The sequence below is a fragment of the Copadichromis virginalis genome, linkage group LG7 (genome assembly GCF_057382275.1).
Source record: "Copadichromis virginalis isolate Kocher_CV1m ecotype Utaka linkage group LG7, C_Virginalis_male_GT1.1, whole genome shotgun sequence".
In the NCBI taxonomy this organism is placed as follows: Eukaryota; Metazoa; Chordata; class Actinopteri; order Cichliformes; family Cichlidae; genus Copadichromis; species Copadichromis virginalis.
The window spans coordinates 52,596,094-52,614,996 of record NC_140624.1 but is presented as its reverse complement, the minus strand read 5'-3'; the positions used below and the strand labels follow the sequence as shown (position 1 = coordinate 52,614,996).

Here is an 18,903-nt window from a genome sequence, read left to right as displayed (position 1 = left end):
AAGGTCAATGAATTGATCTGAAGGCAAACGTAATGTTAATACTATATTGAAGTATTAAAAAAGTGTTTCTTACTGCCATTGTATGTATTGACAACATATAGGCATATAGAGGATGATAGATGGGGATTCAGAAATAGCCCTTTATATTTTTATGACTTAAATATCGATTATAACCACTTAAATTCATTATAATTTGAATGGGGAAACTATGTTCCTGAATTACTGTTATCACAACTGTTTCTTTTGGAAAACCAAATAAACTTTACGTAATTTTTTCATTTGGTAATTATTGCTAAACATTTAAACTAACTTACTAAATACTTAAATACATGCTATACACATATATATCCACATAAGTAAAAAAATAAAAAAGTGTATTAAAATGGGTTTCAATGGGGCAAATAATAAAAGCTTGCACTTTGAATTTGTCTATGTGCTACAAACTTCTGAAAGCATGTCTAAAAAGAAAGTCCTGGGTTCAAATCCGATTGCATGGGTTCTCTTTGGGTACTCTGGCTTTTACAGTCCAAAAACACGCATGGAGTTGGGTTACGCTAACTTGAGAGTGAATGGTTGTCTGTATGTCTGGGACAGAGTGGCGACTTGTCTTCTCACCCTGTGGCAGCTGAGATAGGCTATAGTCTCTCTGAAACCGTGATAGGTGCTGTACAGAAAAATGCAGCACAGACTTTATTCAATCAAAAATATAGTAGGTGACAGAATCTTATGGAGCATGCAATACATCTAAAATAAACATTTCAGTAAGCTCGCCACTTGGCTTCACCTTGCTTTATTTTCTACCCCCTGCCCCCAGAAATGTAGAAGAAAAAAAATTAAACCACGAATGTAATCAGTGATTAGCCTCTGTGAAACCATATCTATAAAACAAGCCTCAGTACCTTTTGTTAATGCCATTGCTCAGACAGAATGTGTTTTTCATAACATTGATGTAATCAGAGTAAATGCCTCGAGCAAATACTGCCCGGTTATTTTCGGAATTGTTTGTAGCAACATTGCATTTCTATAAACATGTGCAGTGATCCAGCTAATGGAGTAAAAGCATACCCTGGAGGTGCAAAATAGGCCATAGTCTACCATATAATGTCCATCTTATTGACACTGTTTTTACCACCGGACCATGAAGACATCTCAACCGAGGACAGTTTTCAAGAAAAGGGATACATTGTAAATATAATGTATCTTTTTTTCTTGGAAATTGTCCTCGGAAACCCCCCCCTCAGGAAACTTTTGCCTGGAAGGTTCATAAAGGCTGGGCACTTGTGTCAGGGGTTGAAAACAAACACTTTACAAAGAGACTGTGAACAGAGCATTAACTGATTCCTCTTCTTCTATGCGCCATGTCAGTGTGCCATTTCCTCTGCATATTGGCTGTACAGAGCTATGCATTTTTCATGAGGCTTAAAACAGAAATTGCATTCTGTCTGTTTTATTAGCATCTTAATCCTTTTTCACTATTGCTACTTGTGCCTCGGTTTTTGAGGCGTGTGCGGTCTTGATATAGAGACTTCACATGCCTCATCTGCTGCTTTTAGAAAGTGTCTCTTGCAATTTTGAGCGGTCAAAGCAAAATGAAATAAAAACTAAGACGCCGTTTAAACGCGCAGGTGTTTTTGTCTTACTTGTGTACATGCCACATATAAACACACAGCATTCTTTGCAACACCATTGATCTAATGGACTGTGTTTTCACTGCTAGTTTAGATTTTTATTTGAAATAAATAACACTCACCTCCTAAAGTAACAGCTTACTTCAAAGAGAGCCTTGTTGTCAAGTTTGTAAAGCTCTTTTTTTTCAATAATCATGCAGAAGATGAAAGCTGCTGTATGAATTCAAATTTAATTTGTTCAGTCATCCATTAAAACGGTTTGTCTGTCTCCCCTGCCACCAGTCCATCCCCTCTCCTTCAGTGTCTCGCGGTCTCTCTGCCTCTCTCTCTCTTACACTCTAGAAAGCTGTGTGGCAAATTGGAGCTCCGGCATTGAATGCCAATGAGTAAAGGGGAAAAAATACATATTGAGGGCACAGTGAACTTAAGCAATTAAATTAAAAAGTTATTAACTTTGGAATGAGGGACACTGCTCCCTTTCCTGTCACTGCCTGCAGCCAGAGGCTTCAGAGTTCAAGTAAACAGGGAAAGAAGACGGGAGAAGGGAGAGAAGAAGACAAGTGGAGGAAAAAAGGAGGAAGAAAAGACCAGAGAGATTTTAGAGGTGAGGGTGGAGGTTGTAAGCCCCTGAGCAAAGATGCATTTTAAAGCTGTGTGTGGTATGTTAATAATAATAAAAAACAACTTTACTATGTGCGGTCAGATACATGTCTGTGAACCTGCCCATTTGATCATTACACGCTTATTGTCTTAGACAAAGGACTGGCTCTTTGCCACTCTCACGCGCCAGAGCCTAAGTCAGCATCATTGTAGCATTGTGGACTAAAATTCCAAGGGAGTGAGAATCAAAGTTAATTAAGCTTTTGCTGTGCTTTGCACAAATAATAAGTTTTGGGCTGACTACTAATTAACCCTGAGAAACCGCTTCCTTTCAGTAGACTAAGTGATATTTGGAACTATATCTGCTTTTTTTTTTCTTACACAATTAACACTGTTCTACCGAGCATTACTAATTACTCTTCCGTATAATAATGGTCGTGTACTCTATGATAAATGGAAGAGTATTTGCTTTTAATGTGTGTTAGAATTTTAAAATGCTAAGAATTAATTTAAGCATTTGATCATTTATGAGTGTGTTGAGTTGGAGGCTGGGATTTAAAATCACTGAAATACCAGCCTGGCCCCTCTGTAGTAAAGGCATGTGTTTCAGTATAAATGACTGCTAAGTAGTGTTAATCATTTACTTATTAATTTTACAAAGCGGCTGGTCCAGTAGCCCCTAAAGTTTTGATCACATAAAAATGTTTCTCCACAGTAGACTGTATATAAAATATGGCAGTACTTCCTGTGCTGTCACCATTCAGTTTTGATACCTGTCATTGTGAAGCCTTAACTTTGCCTTTAAGGATGCTGTTTTTTTTGTCTTTCTTTTTTCTTTTTTTGAAGTCATATTTATCTAAGTTATCAAATAATGCTAGCAAGATTGAGAAACAGAGTGCATCTATAGACTATGTAAACTAGGAGCATCACAAAGATACTGACTAATCCTAATTACAGCTAAATAACAAACAAATAGCTGAAGCACAAGCTTCTTGGATGGCCTTTTAGTACAGTTGACCCCATAGAAAGCTGTATTATTTGACAGATAATTGCGTTAAAATGCAACAACAGGCACCAGCACCACTAACATTTCACTTGCATATCTCAAATTAGCTTAGGTGACGCCAAGCACAGAACTAGTAGCTAATTCTCAGCTGAACCCAGTTCTGCTCCAGCAATGGGGAAAATAAAAGATAGTGACAAAAGCTTTTTTTCTTTTTTCTTTTAATGTGTGCATTTTTATTGTAAATGCTTTTCAGCCTAGAGGTTGCCACTTGACAAAAACAGACCTAAAGCATTAAAACAACAAACTATATATCCTATTTGTGGATAAATTAGCAGCAGATGACCCGTTTCCCTTTCTGCTGTGGGGTTTAGCATTGCTATCCCCGCAGCCTTAAACAAACAATAGCATGCTTGAAAACTCTCAGCATCAGTTTTCATTAAGGAAGCCTTCAACTATTTTGAGTGTAAGTCAAGAAAAAGAAATCTTTTCCTTGTGACAGAAAATGTGCAAGATGCTATAAATAGTGTTTCGTACAACAGACTCAAAGACTTTCAGACGACTGCTTGTTTTCATTTATGTATGTGGCCTTTTTTACATTTTTTTCGTCAGCTGTGCATCAGGGAGAGTTTTTTTTTTTCATTACAAGGACATTATGAAGGCATCACACCCATGAGATAAGCCAACTCTAGACAAGCGTATCATGGATGACAAAGTAGAAAAAGATGAAGATTCAAAGACATTTTGTAAGCATATTGCAGAGGATGTGTGATATTCTGTCATATCTGATCCCCTGTGCTCCCAGCTCCTGTCAGAAGCCACGGATGAAAATATAGTCATATTCAGGTAGCGTACTGCAAAGTGAAGAATGAACATCGGTGTTCTCAATGCATCAGGGTCATAAAGCATCATCCCAAAGCACATTAGTCTGTAGAGCCGAGTCAAGCAGGGGCAAAAATCGATAAAGCAAGTCTCAGAACAATAGCATGCACGCAGTTCTGCCACATTTTAGTTACTCTTACTACCAAATATCCTCAATAGGTTGCAAAAGCACAGAACCCTATGGAAAATCTGAAGTGTACTAGAACGATAATACTGGCGGAAAGGAACATATGAAGACAAGATACAGAGACATGAAGAGACGTTTCAGGCAAGAGGTGAATGAGTTTGTCCTCGCCTGGTGACAGATGCAATTCTGAGTTGTCAGTTACAACCTTCAGTTGGTTGCTCTAATTAGAAGAAAAGAAAAAAAAATCTTAAAAAAGGAAGTGTTAATTACAGGTTTTTACATTCTTTACCACAAGTTGCACTTTGCTGACCCCAGTTGAAATAGTCCTCTTTATAGCATTTACTGACACAGCTGACCCACGTTTGGTAGTCATACTGAGACCATTTATTGCAAAATCAATCAGGAGCATGTGCAATGCATTCACACCAGATGCTTCAAAATGGGGACTGAGACCAGTTGATGCCACAGCAGTATGTCTCTTGGATCTGGAGGCACTAACCACGCAGGTGGTCTAAATCCCAAGATTGTCTCCTTTGAAATAGGAGGATGCTGGACCTGCTGACAGCACAAGAAAGCCCCCCAGAAGCAGCTCCTCTAAAGATAATTTAGTTATAAACTTTTACTGCAGTGCTGCTCAGGCTATTTTAAACTAAGAAACATCACAGAAGGGACCTGTGAAGAGAGCCTTAGAGGGTTCAGGCATGTCACCTTTTTTTTCCATTTCTTGCTATCTCCCAATTAACCATTTTCTTCTGCTGAACCATGACTAATACCTTACTCTGGTTTTTTACATGCTAACTATGAAGAGGCAGAGGAATAGAAATTTTCTCAATGTGCACTGATACTATATTGATTCCAATCAAGTGTTTTTGGAGCCATTTTTTTATACTCTTAGAGACTCTTCAGTCCGCAGATCTTTTAATACAGAGGATGCAAAACTCATTTTAAAACCAGTGTAGTCAGGGCTGGCCAGATCATCAAAATTATTAGAGAACAACCTACTGAAAATGTTTACATATATTGAGCCATCCATTTATGAAACAGTTGAGGAAAAAGCTACAGAAAGGTACACTTTATAAAATTACAATATTAATATTTCGTTCTTTTCCATATTCAGTCAGTCAACAGCATGGCTACTTTTCTGATCAACCAATGTGTATATGTGCCATTTGGTACACCATGGGAAACCTCAAGCCACACCCATGTTCTGTGCGTAATCGGTACACGTGTAAAGACTATAGTATACATGGTTATGATGCTATCATGTTGCCAGAAGAAGCCAAAAATGGTCAAAAGAGCTTAGTAGTAAGTCTTGCTATTTACTAGGTCTCTCCAAAACCATGATTCCACACAGACTCAAAGAATAAAAAGAACTGTTGTTGGCAGCATATGCAAATTAACACTAAAAAGCAACCTACAGTTAGCAACACACCTTTAGCTGTTGTTGGTGCACATGTCAATCATATGTTAAACCTGCTCCAGCACTACAGAAAATTTGAATGATACATCCACAGTAAGGCATACATGTCTGTAAAGATTTTCTGTAATTCAGTCATGTAAGTATAACGTTCACTTCAGAATTTGATAACAAGGCATTTGTAAATGACACAGTTTTATGTTTAATCGTCTAAAATTGGCAGAGTAATGTACTATGTGGTAAGGGGTGCATGGATGGTAAAATGCATGGTACATGAGATTAAAAAATGAATGAATGAACTCTTCACACATGTTTTTAGTCTGAGGCTCATCCGCTCCAATCTCCTTGTCTCCCATTGCCAGACTTCAAAGACATCTCTGGGGAGAAGCTTCAAAACATTAAGCATGACAGGCTTCCTCAGGACTCCCACAGAGTCCCAAACTAGCCAAGAAACAAAAAGAAAGTTTCTCTCCAGCTATTTGTTTTAAAGTTGTTCTGTTAAAAAAAAGAAAGAAAAGAAAACGTCATTTGCTCTCTCTTTACCTGGCCTCGCTTTTATCTTGCACCCACTATTGTACTTCCCGTTAGCTTTTCCACTGTTTGTGTTATCCCTCTTTACCTTCTTTTCCCACTCTTGCTTCATCCTGCCTGTACCTTTGCAGTAGTCTCAAACAGAAGAGCTTAAATCATATCAGTGGTGGGAGCTTTGCCAAGTGCCATCCATTATACTGAAGCAGTGCTGCAATGTTGTCTCTTTTCTCATGTTTTTTTTTTCATATTTCAGCTTTAGTCTCCATTAATCCCCTTTTTATTCAGCCCTCTTTGTGACATTAACTCAATTTCTTACACCATACTCATTATCTCCCCATCATATCTGCTCTCCCTCTGCTGTTACACTGTAGTTTTCTTGACCATATCTTCTTTCCAACTTCCTCTCTTTTCTTTGCTGTCAACATTTGCTGTTTTATATATCTCACTCTTTTACCCCTTTCAACTGAAGCCCAGTGTCTTTTTTTTCTCTTGCCAACCTTCTTGTCTGCTTTCTTGTGTCACCAAGAGTGGCAGCAGCCAGCAGACTTCCCGACAATGGTTCTCTTACATTGATTTTTTTTTTCTTTTCCTTTTGGCTAACCCTGTATATCTTTTCTTCTTCCCATATCATTTCCTCTTTTTTTTCTTTTCCAGGAATGGGTGACAGCCACTGACCTGCTCATCTCTTTGGACAGGCTTAACACCTTTGGAGATGAGTTTTTCAAGGACGCTAAAGTGCTGCGCTCGTACTTCTATGCCATCTCTGATTTCTCTGTGGGTGGCAGGTAAGAGACACCAGAAAATGTGGTGCCAAAGCAATGTCACCATGCTTGATACTCTCTGAAATAATAAATGTTGGGAACTAGTGTTGCTTAAGCAATTTTGATTTTTCGACTTCACTAGCATCTCTTTTTAAGGGAGTTATATAGTACCAAATGGCCAAATGTGTTTTAAAGTAAACTAATTCCCTGGCTGAGGTGTTACGGGTAGGTGGCTGGGCATGCAAAGCACAGATTTTACCCAGTATATCATAAGTTGATCAGTTTTAAGGTTTTATGTATCAGGACATGATAAAATGCATTTGGTTCTTAGCAGGTCTTCAAATGAAGTAAATACGACCTCAGATGAACAAGTGCACCTAACTTATTATCCCGTGTCACTATTCATTTAACAAAATGCAGAAGCACTGTTTGAAAAACTAGGTCTATGCCATGATTCAGTAACCCTTTTCTATGGTCCACTCATCTTAACGATGTTGTTTCAGTTCACTGAGGTTTCTAGGTAGTCATTTATTCACAGCTCCCTGTAGCTGCTGCCAAAGCAGTTAATCAGGTTGAAGTTTGATTGCACCTTGATTTTTCTTTTTTCTTTTTCAGCCATTCTGTTGTAGATTTGCTGTTATGGTCAGTACTAATGTTTTGTTGTATGATCCAATTCGGGCCAAGCTAAAGTTGTCAGATGTCACATTTAACTCTAGAACACTCGTGGTATACAGAGGAGTTCATGGTTGACTCAATGAATGCTAGGTGTCCAGGTCCTATGGCTACACAACAAACCCAAATCATCACCCCTCCACCACCAGGAACACTGCAGCTCCACTTTTTGTACAAACTAGACGAGTCTTCCAGAGGTCCTGTGGTTTTCTCAGATGCAACTTTGCAAACCTAAGCCATGCTGTGTTGTTCCTTTTAGAGAGAAGAGGCTTTCTCCTAGCAACTCTTTCCAATCAAGCCATCAGTCTTTTTCTTGTCACGAACGTTAGCATTTAACATGCTAACTGAGGCTTGTAGTGTCTGAGATAAGCTTTTCACAGTCTGACCTTGAGGTGAATTTATTGGGGCATCTGCTACTGGGGAGACTGGCAACTGTCTTGAATGTTGTGGGCTTGTAGAAATCTTTCTCACTGAAAAATGGTGAACTTAAGATTGTTTGGAAATGGTCTTTTAACGCTTCCTAGATTGATGGGCAACAACAATTGCTTCTGTAAGATCACAGCTGATGTCTTTCCTCCTTAGCGTTGTGTTAACACACACCTGAATGCTCTGGACCCACAAACTGCCGAAATTTCTGCTTTTGCTGATGATCAATTCATCATATGCCTTTGATTAGCAACAACTGGCTGCTACTTACCTTCTTAATTTCTATGAAAGCAGTAAGGGTGTGCTTAGCTTTTCAAACACTGCTTCTGCATTCTTAAATGTTGTTAATTAAATAATTTTACAGTGTATTTATTCATCTGAGCTTGAATTTACCTAATCTAAAAGCTTACTAAGAACAAGATGATTTTTACTATGCCCTGATACATAAACCCTTAGAACTTTCTTTTTACTGTACCATGACTCTGTGTGGCCATGGCAAGATAACATGCTGAACCTATATTCTGTCCTGCTTTCTGCCTGTCAAGTTGGCATCAAATGAAAGTAAACCAAGATAATTCTCAATTCTCCTTCCACATCCTCGGGTTTATTACTCATAGTAATGAAAGGGGACATGGTACCAAAGACCAGGCTGCACCTTGGCAATGCAGATAGAACCAAACGATTAAGCAGCTGAGATGAAGCCCTCACAAAGAACGCAAAGTTGATCTGACATCTGTCATAAACACTTAGGATCTTTCAGCTGGATGACAAATTACCCACCAATGTCACAGCACGTGGGTAAGAGAGCCACATGGCCATTAGCCATATACTGGTGCTTTCTGCCTAAGTACACGTGTTTTTACACCACACGCTACAGGTCAAGTCAGCAAGCCAAATGCTATTAAAAAATCCTCCAGGTTTTCTACAATATATCAATAGTGCAAAAAGAGCTGTGGTGGCTTTAAGGTAAGAAAAACAAGCTTACGACCAGAAGGTCGCTAGTTAAAACCTTGGACCCTGGACGGGAAAGTGAGAAAACAGCACTTTCCTCTGTCTCATCAAAGAAAGGCCCTTAACCTCAGGTGCTCCAGCGGAGGTGCTGAGTGGTCAGCAGGGTATGCTTAAGTTATATAAGGAAGCTTCGGGGTCTAACTTTGTCAATGTGAAGACAGAATTTAGTGAATATATTTTGAGTATAGCGAAATAAAGTAATGTTGGAAACAACCCGCTCATGAGACAGATGTCTAAATATCTATGAGAAAATTTAAAGTGCACACATTACATGCTGCCAGTATATTTCAGATCAACACTCTCAAATTCACACCTCACTTCTAGCAGTCTAATATGTAGATCAGAAGCACCTCAGAGACAACGGAAACGAATGGGTGTGAGCCTCAGGCAAGCATACATCTGGTTCTGGGACAGCTGGCTAAATTTGACACAGCTTACCACTCAGCGACAAGTGCCTGTACCCCTGTCACAGCCACTTGACAAACCCAGTGACACTGCCAGGAAATAGTGCACAGGAAGGCATATCTGTCATCATGCTTCAGAGGAAATAATCCACAGGCAGAGGGGAAGGAAATTAGCAGATAACAGTCTTATGAAAACTGAACTAAACAATCACGTTTAGCTCACAAATATTGACTTTTAATTTTGGAAGTTATTATAATTACTGAAGACGCAAAATTTCATTTATAAATTAAAAAAAGAAAAGCATAGACTTAATGCTTTTGCACATACTAACACAGTTACCAACAGTGCGTTACTGTAATCCGATTACTTTTTTCAAGTAACGCATAAAGTAAGGGATTACTATTGCAAAAACGGTAATTAGATTACTGTTACTTTCCCATAGGAACGCTGCGTTACTGCGTTACTAAAACCGTTTTTGCGAGAATGTCTCATGACAGTGACGTAAGCAAGTGCGACGTTCGTGACAACAGCTGTGTGCAGATCAACAATGGATAATATATCGAGTGCGGGAGAGAGTATGAGCGTGCAGCGTTTAAAGCGTGGAAGTACTGACCTTACTTTGAGTTTGATTCCATAAAAAGTGACAAAAACATTAGTGTGCGCTGTGCGTGGGAAGAAAACTTCTTTTTACAGCGAAAAAAACCCCCTAAACTTCCAAGCAAGCACCGAGTGCGCTACGACGTAATGGGAAATTCACAGAGAGTCTTCAACTGACCGCTGCGGCACACCTGCACCAGGGCAAATCTCCGCCTGCTATACAGGTGAAAATAGAGCAACAGGACTGCTAGTCTTTGACTTTATTTCTTTTCTGCTGTGTTTTACTTGCATCTATTTGAAAGAGTCAGTGTAAACACAAATATATATATATATATATATATATATATATATATATATATAATTTTTTTTTTTTTTATGTGCTGGAATGTGCAGAAAATAGGTTTAAATGTTGAACAAATTTCTTCCAGTCAGAGAATGTTGCATATAATTAAATCTTTGTTTGATGCATAAAGTTAAAAGATTAAAACTAATAAGAGAAGTTTTAAAAAGATACTTTTCCATTTGATTACATTTTGTATGATGGATTATGCAGAAAAAGTAGAATCGGGCTGAAAGATCTATCGCTTTATCACCTATTCAGGTTGTAAATCGTGTTTTTAAAAAGTAACTAAGTAACTAAGTAATTAATTACTTTTGAAAATAAGTAATCAGTAAGGTATCAAGATTACTTTTTTGGGGAAGTAATCAGTAATTAGTTACTGATTACTTTTTATAAGTAGCTTGACCAACACTGGTTACCAATATTAGAGATACTGCACTCACTTGTTGCTGTTTCTGATACACTGGGTGAGTGTGAGTGTATTATTAGTGGCATATTAACACAGTTGAAAAGTGTAGTTGCTGAAGGGGAATAAAAGCCCTGCCTCACCCCAGACCATGTTTTCATCGGTGAAGGATAATAGAAAGTGACAACTTCTTACGGGGGAACTACCTTCCCGCTTTCCTTCCGCCTTCAAATTCATTCACTGTGTGCATAACTGTGTCCAAATTTGTGTGAGTAAAAAGAGGAGGAAAAACAGAGACAAACAAAAGCTTGTACATGCAGACTTTACCTAACTATCGATGTTTCCCTCAGATGTAAGTGTAACGGCCATGCCAGCGAGTGCATTGAGCGAGAACATGGTAACCTGGTCTGCGCCTGCCAGCATCACACAGAGGGAGCCGACTGCCAGAGATGTCACCCCTTTTACCAGGATAGACCCTGGGCCAGGGCCACTGGGGACTCTGCCAATGAGTGTTTGAGTGAGTAGCTTGATCCAAGGGTGACACTGTGAACCCACTGGGTGCAGCCATCTGGAAAATACACGTGCCAGTGTTAAATTCAAATGACATTCTCAGGCTGTCAGAGATCCCACTTAATCCATCAGTGTGCTACCTCACATCAATCCCCAGTATTTCTTAGATCTCGATATGTTCACATGCACCTTTTGTCTTTTATTGTGCGAGTTAGTAAATACAACCACTCATCACTGTTGGGGAGGATAAAAAGCACGTAGTCTGGAAGTCCTCGTGGAAATCACTGAACTTTACTGATCTTCATTATGCTCTAGGCTGAATGATTTTTTATTATGCTGAACTCAGCTTTACACATAATTTAACAATACGTCTGCCACTGCAGATGACCTTTTTTTTCTTTTTTCTATTTTTGTGTGCAAAAGTTGCCAGTAAAGGAAATAATCTGATGTATTTAAAATTGTCTGATTGCAGAGCCAAACAGCTGAGAGATCCCTGGAAGATTTGTGTATATTTGATTTTTGGCTCATATGCACAAATGTTTGCAGGCATTCTCCCACCGTTGCTTTTGTATATGTGATTTAGCTGAGTGTTATCGGGTTTGGCTCGTCAGACCATGCATTCCAGCTGAATCCTGCTGACGATTAACCCTTCTTTTTTTCCCCTGAATTCTATTAAGCAGCAGACTTGCTCTAATTACTCTTGCACTTGCTTCCGAGCAGATGGCATCTTAAATAGACTTCTGCACCCAACTTAATCAGAATCAGAATCAGAATCAGAAAGGGTTTTATTGCCAAATGTTGAGCAGGTTTACAACATTAGGAAATTGCTGCGGTGCTTCAGTGCAAACATACTGTCATAAAAATATAAAGATAAGAATAAGAATTAAAAGTGCTAAGTGGATAGATATATACATGATATATACATGAGTGCAGGTGGTGATCAGTGCCAAACATGGAATGATGCAGTGACACAGCGTAGGGTCATGTGTTAGTGGTGGGAACAGTCATATGGTTATTGTTCATGTGTCCGACAGCAGAGGGGAAGAAACTGTTCTTATGGCGAGAGGTTCTGGTGCGAATGGACCGGAGCCTCCTGCCTGAGGGGAGCAGGTCAAACAGACTGTGTCCAGGGTGAGAAGGGTCAGCTGAGATCCGAGCTGCACGCCGCAGTGTCCTGGAGGTGTACAGGTCCTGCAGAGATGGGAGTCTGCAGCCAATCACCTTCTCAGCAGAGCGCACAACACGCTGCAGTCTCTGTTTGTCCCTGATAGTGGCTCCAGCGTACCACACGGTGATGGAGGAGGTGAGGATGGACTCGATGATTGCAGTGTAGAATTGCATCATCGTCCGTGTTGGCAGGTTGAATTTCTTCAGCTGCCTCAGGAAGTACATCCTCTGCTGGGCTTTCTTGATGACGGAGGTGATGGTGGGCTCCCACTTCAGGTCCTGGGTGATGGTGGTACCCAGGAAGCGGAATGAGTCCACAGAGGTGATGGGGGTGTCAGTCAGGATGATGGGGGGGAGTGGGGCTGTGTGCTTCCTGAAGTCCACAATAATCTCCACTGTCTTCTGGGCATTCAGCACCAGGTTGTTGTGGCTGCACCAGGACACCAGACGTTCAACCTCCCTCCTGTAGGCAGACATTCTTTCCCAGCCTCACATGCTGCTTCCTGTCCGTCAGGAAGTCAGTGATCCACCGGCAGATGGGATCAGGCACATTCATCTGGGAAAGCTTGCCTCGGAGATGGTCTGGAAGGATGGTGTTGAAGGCAGAGCTGAAGTCCACAAACAGGATCCTGGCGTAGGTTCCTGGGGAGTCCAGATGCTGCAGGATGAAGTGTAGGGCCATGTTGATGGCGTCATCTACAGACCTGTTGGCTCTGTATGCAAACTGCAGGGGGTCCAGGAGGGGGGCCGTGAGGGTCTTGAGATGGGAGAGAACTAGGCGCTCAAATGACTTCATGACCACAGATGTCAGAGCCACGGGTCTGTAGTCATTTAGTCCAATGATCCTAGGTTTCTTGGGGACAGGGATTATGGTGGAGGACTTGAAGCAGGCAGGCACATGGCATGCCTGCAGTGAGGAGTTGAAAATGCCAAAAAACACTGGGGCCAGCTCGTTTGCACAGTGTCTGAGGGTGGCAGGAGACACACCGTCTGGGCCGGGAGCTTTTCGAGCATTCAGACTCTTAAACTGCTTCCTCACATCTGCTTCATGAATATGAAGAGTTGTGGTGGGAGGAGGTGGTAATCAATTCTGTGCATTACTATAGACACCTTATAAAAGCACCAGAGAATGCGAAAGTGCAAAAAACCAAATGCTCATTGTAATTGTTCATCTCTGTCTGGCAGAAGATTCATTTTGACTGAGTTTGCCCCAGCCAACGCCGAAACAGTAATCACTGCTTTTAACTACTTGTGATTACAATCAGCAAATCAAAATCAACATACACTAAATACACAGAGTCATGTAAACAAAAAAAACAGGGTTTTTGGTGTTTAAACTAATTTCTGACAAAATATTATTTTATTAAACTTCATCATCAAAAGGCTGGACAGTCTACATAAACATATGTAGTGTTGTCGAATGGAAGAGGTTCAAACATAAGGTCTGTGGGCCAGAATCGGCCCAAAAAAGACTCCAACCTGGCCCACTGGACAGCTGTGGAAAATGTGAAGGAGGACATAAATTTTGGACTATTAACAGCATTTTCATAAACAACTTATTGTACTGACAAACACCTCACCCACAGCCATTCATACTACATTAATAAAGTAATAAATAAACAATTAAATGACAAAAAAAAGTTCCTGTACTATAGAAACGTCTGTTTGTTTTACAGTGTGTACACAGTTAAATCAATAATGAGAATTTTCTTTGAATGAACAGAAACTTGCCACTTTATGATTACAGGGCAGTCTTGGCAATGAGATATCAGACTTTTCAGTAATTTTACACATGAATTTCTTACAGTTTAAGCCCAAAGAGTCATGCTGAGTCTTTCATTTACTATAGTGTTTCTTTATCATGTAGAAAAACTGAGACAGTCTATTGAAGTAACTCTTCTTTTACTTATTTTGAGATATCTCATGGATTAAACTTGTCCGGCCCACTTAAGATCAAAGTGGGTTGTAAGCAGGCCCACGATGCAAAATCTTGTTAGAGTCTGTAAATGAAGGACTTACAGGGTAAGTTTCCTTTAAAATATATTACCCCATAAACTAAAAAACATGCCTTATTATACGAGCTATAAAATAATATAGGCTGCAGTACAAAGTTTAAGATTTAGTGTTTTATCTCCAGTTTTATGACTACATAAAAACGTCCTTTCCTCAATTATGATAATTTTACATAAAACACTGTAAGTTTTGATATGATTCACTGGCAGGCATTGGGTGTTATATATATTTTGTAATTTATTAGCCATGCAACCCATTATATTAGCAAGGGCAGTGTTTGGATTTGCAAACATTCATAGCGACATGTAGACTGGCGTGTGTTAACAATATGGATCATTTCAGAGAATTTAGATGTATTCTTGTTAAACACATTTTTCTGCATTTATTGTGGATGTATAATGTATCCATCCATCCATCCATCCATGGATTGAAATCTATCCCTGCTGACACTGGACAAGAAATAGGGCACACCCTGCGGGTCAGCATTCAGTCAAAGGCCTGACACATACTATAGAGGCAGGCAACCATTTACACCCCTATTCACACCTAAACGTTGTAAATCTAACTTGCATGTCTCGCGTGTGGACAGTGAGAGGAAACTGTAGCATGCAGAGGGAACCCATACAGGCAGAGAGAGTGCCACATCATTTTATTGATGATGATGGTGATTGATGTGGTCATTGTTTAAAGACTGCTATTCAAAAAAAATTTTTTTTAATGATTATTAGTTTTTTCTAGTGGTACTAGTAGTAAGCCAGTTTTCCAACTTTTTCTAAATCAGCAGGTAGTAAAGCTAAAATGATAACAACAGAAATTTGTTTCTCAATAGACTTTAATGTAAAAGGTTTTCATTATCTTAATATAAATTGATTAGCACACAGCAGCTGCTGCTACTAACAGAGCAAAAACATAGTAACACAAAGATATTAAAGTTATGTTTGTGGCCCATTTAAAAATTAGCTACCCAGATTATACAACGTCAGTTTAAGAAAAAATGAACAAAAAAACATCCAGAAGACTCTGGTGAGTCAAGCATCTCTTTTAATTGATATTTTTACACAGATAATCTTTTAGAACTGAAAATAAACTGCACCAGATGAGACCTTTAAAGATTTTTTAACTCTTGAAAGCTAACAATACGGCAATAATAAAGACAAAACATGAATTTTTAAAAACAAACACCAAGTGACACCCAGTTAATTAACTTGCTATTTTCTGCAGTCACGTCTTTTGCTGCATATAGTAAATCATATTCCAGAGATTTAAAACTTAAGCTACTGCTCACTTTCCAATAATTAACTTGTAGCTTCATATCATATATGATCATCTCAGAAAATCCAATTTATTAAATTTGTCTCTTAATCATTGCAGTTTTTGTTTGTGAGCACACGCAATGGGTTTGAATGAAGGATCAGATTCCTCAAAGGCTTTCCATTTCAGCACAAGATAAAGCACTGCAGTGTTAAGTAAACGATTACCCACATTTACCAGAGTGCTTAAAACAACACGAATAAGCACAAGTACAGTCATTCCAAATAACCCAGTGCTGACCCTGGATGGAATGTGTCAGCACAATGCTTTGGTCAATTGGGAAAATTTGCATAATCTTCCCACATAAAATGACACTTGACACATTACCCATCGTGTTTTAAAGAAAGAGTATGGTTACCTTTTTTTTTTTTTTTTGTAATACCATGTGACGATGATCATGTTTGACATAGAATTAGGGCTCGCAGTAATATCAGCAGGCTGATTAAAATAAATGGTTTGTTAATAAGATGACTAATTTCTGTTTTGCAGATTAACAGAAAAGCATCTGTTTTATCTTCTTAGCTTTATTTCAGCCATAAAAACATAAAAAAACTGTCACAGTTCCATCAGTCATAATTTATGATCTTTACAGGGCACAATGTTCGGGGAGTTTCAGATTTAGAGCCTCATTTAAAAGAAGAAAAGGAAGAAAAGTGTGACAATCTTGCAATTATTACCGCTGTCTTTGCTGTTGTTCTTGTCTGAACAGCAATAGCAGGTGGTAAATGGAAGCTTTAGGTGGCTTTTTACAAGAGTTTTTTCAATATTATGTGAACGTGGCTCTGTGTGTTTATGAGTAATTTTAATATTAGTGTGGTTTTTTTATACAAACTTGAATTCAGACTGTATTTTGTTTAGTTTTTGTTTTTTACCTGGCTAGGTTTTTTTGGTCTTAAGGTGTGGAGAAATAACACAAACCTTTTTGCTACAATTTGCTCTGTGTGTGTGTGTGTGTGTGTGTGTGTGTGTGTGTGTGCGTGCGTGCGTGCGTGCGTGCGTGCGTGCGTGCGTATCAGGAGTGCAATGGAACGTCATTCTCATCAAGATTCTCCCCCTCTGAGACTGAAATCATTTATAGCCTGGGCAGGTTGCTTTGGGCCTTCACCATTTTTTGTTGTTTGCTTGATGTTGGAAGTGGCTTAGCCTGAGGCTGTTCCAGTAGGTACATGCTTTAAATCCCTTTTTTTAAACCACTGATTTATTGCTGATCCCGTTGTAGCTTGTATACTGTGATCATTTTGTTGCATACCTATTGTGAGGTCGACAACAAGGTAGATACATCACATACTTAACATTTTATTTCGGCCCCCTAAACTCCTGCTGTGAAAAAAGATGGTTGGGTAGCACCCAGTAATAAGCATGCTATTTAGCATTAATAAGGTTTTATTATAGTATTAGCATCAACAACGTTAGCATAAAACCCACATAGATATATAAACTATAAACATTTAATATTGAAAACCCAGCTGCTAAATGTTCATGAAATTAGCTTGCTTTAAAGTAGCCAGGTCAAGATCATCATCAGCAATTGCAGGTTGAGAAATTTTTCTAACATTAATTTCACACTAAGCTGAAAATGATGATAAGCTGGTGTAGAATATACAATACCAAGACACTTACTTAGTCTGCAGTTGATTAGTTAATCAACTGTATTTGATCATCAGTAAGTTTGTGCACCTGTGTAAAAGGTTTTGTCAAATTGCTTTCAGGAGCATTTAGATGTGTGTCAATATAGTGTCACAATCTACCCAGGAGTGGATGTCACAGCAAGTTCACTCATAGGTCAGACTGTACGATGCTCAGACAAATTGCAAGTGCTAGGTCTCAGTTAGCATGTGAAACATTAAAGCTCCTGATAGTACAATTACAAAATGACTGAACAAGTATGGCTTGTTTGGCTGCCAGAGAAACTCTCTAAAACAAACCTGGCAACATGACTTAGCTTTGGAAACCACAACAATTCTATATAAATGTCGGCAAAAACACCTCATACCAACTGTCAAGCACAATGGTGGAGGGTCTGGACTTCTTTAAGTTGCTTGAAGACGTTTCACCTCTCATCCGAGAAGCTTCTCGGATGAGAGGTGAAACGTCTTCAAGCAACTTAAAGAAGTCCAGCTTCTTCAGAACTGAAGAAGCTTCTCGGATGAGAGGTGAAACGTCTTCAAGCAACTTAAAGAAGTCCAGACGCTTTTCTTTGCAAGCTCCTTTGACTACGATGACCTGGATGACTGAGAACCTTCACAGACACAATGGTGGAGGATTAGCAATTTGTGTTTGTTTTTGTAGCCACAGTTCTTGGGCACTTTGCAGTCACACAGTCAAGTTCTACAAGCTATTGAAATATGGGGTGTATATATCGAGAATACTGCATAGAGGTCTGCGAAAACTTTCTTTTTCACATGACTTTAGGCTAGACAAAGGAAAAGAATCCCAAAAAGACTTTAATAGAAAGATTACAATAAATTCTTTGTTAGCATATAAAAACCTTTGAATTTGACATTTACCTTCTCTTTATCCCAAGCTCATGAAGTTAAATAAAGTACAAGTATGATAAAGTTTGAATAAATGATAAAAGGAAAAAGTAAATGTGTGTTTGATGCTTGGATTATAGTACTTCTTTTGCATACAGCTATATAATCCTGTTATATTAAATGTATGGTCACATGTCAAAATGTTTTATTTTGGTAATTTCATTAAATAAGTAGTCTAGTCATTTATTAACTGGAAAATGTTCACTCTTTGATACAGACATACGAAACAATGTGAAGTATTTTTCTAGCAAACCAGTCTGCACAACTTTCACCAAATCCTGCACTGAAACTCTGACCACAGATAAGTGATTACAGAGTCTGAGAAATAGTTATAATATTTATTACACATACAGTAACACAATCAGATCTCATATTGTTCATATGGTTTTGTAGAAATTTATAATATTTGGGATTTGTACAGTGGAAGAAAAATATCCCATCACATTCAGTCAATGCAGTTTCTTCTTTTTGTGCACCAAAAGTAAAAGAAAATCTACAGCTAAGGAGTTCTTGTGTGAGCTTTTTGAGTTCAAAATAGGTATTGCATTATCTTACAAGACTT

General features: G+C 38.9%; 1 protein-coding gene across 1 annotated transcript in view; it reads left to right on the top strand.

The window, feature by feature from the left end:
* The window catches only part of lamc3 (laminin, gamma 3), a 152,447-nt gene that overhangs the window by 26,876 nt on the left and 106,668 nt on the right, over positions 1-18,903 (top strand). The window contains exons 3-4 of the mRNA XM_085464129.1: positions 6,843-6,973; positions 11,157-11,323. Coding sequence (XP_085320255.1) covers positions 6,843-6,973; positions 11,157-11,323 — 298 coding nt within the window. The remainder of the gene's footprint in view (positions 1-6,842; positions 6,974-11,156; positions 11,324-18,903) is intronic.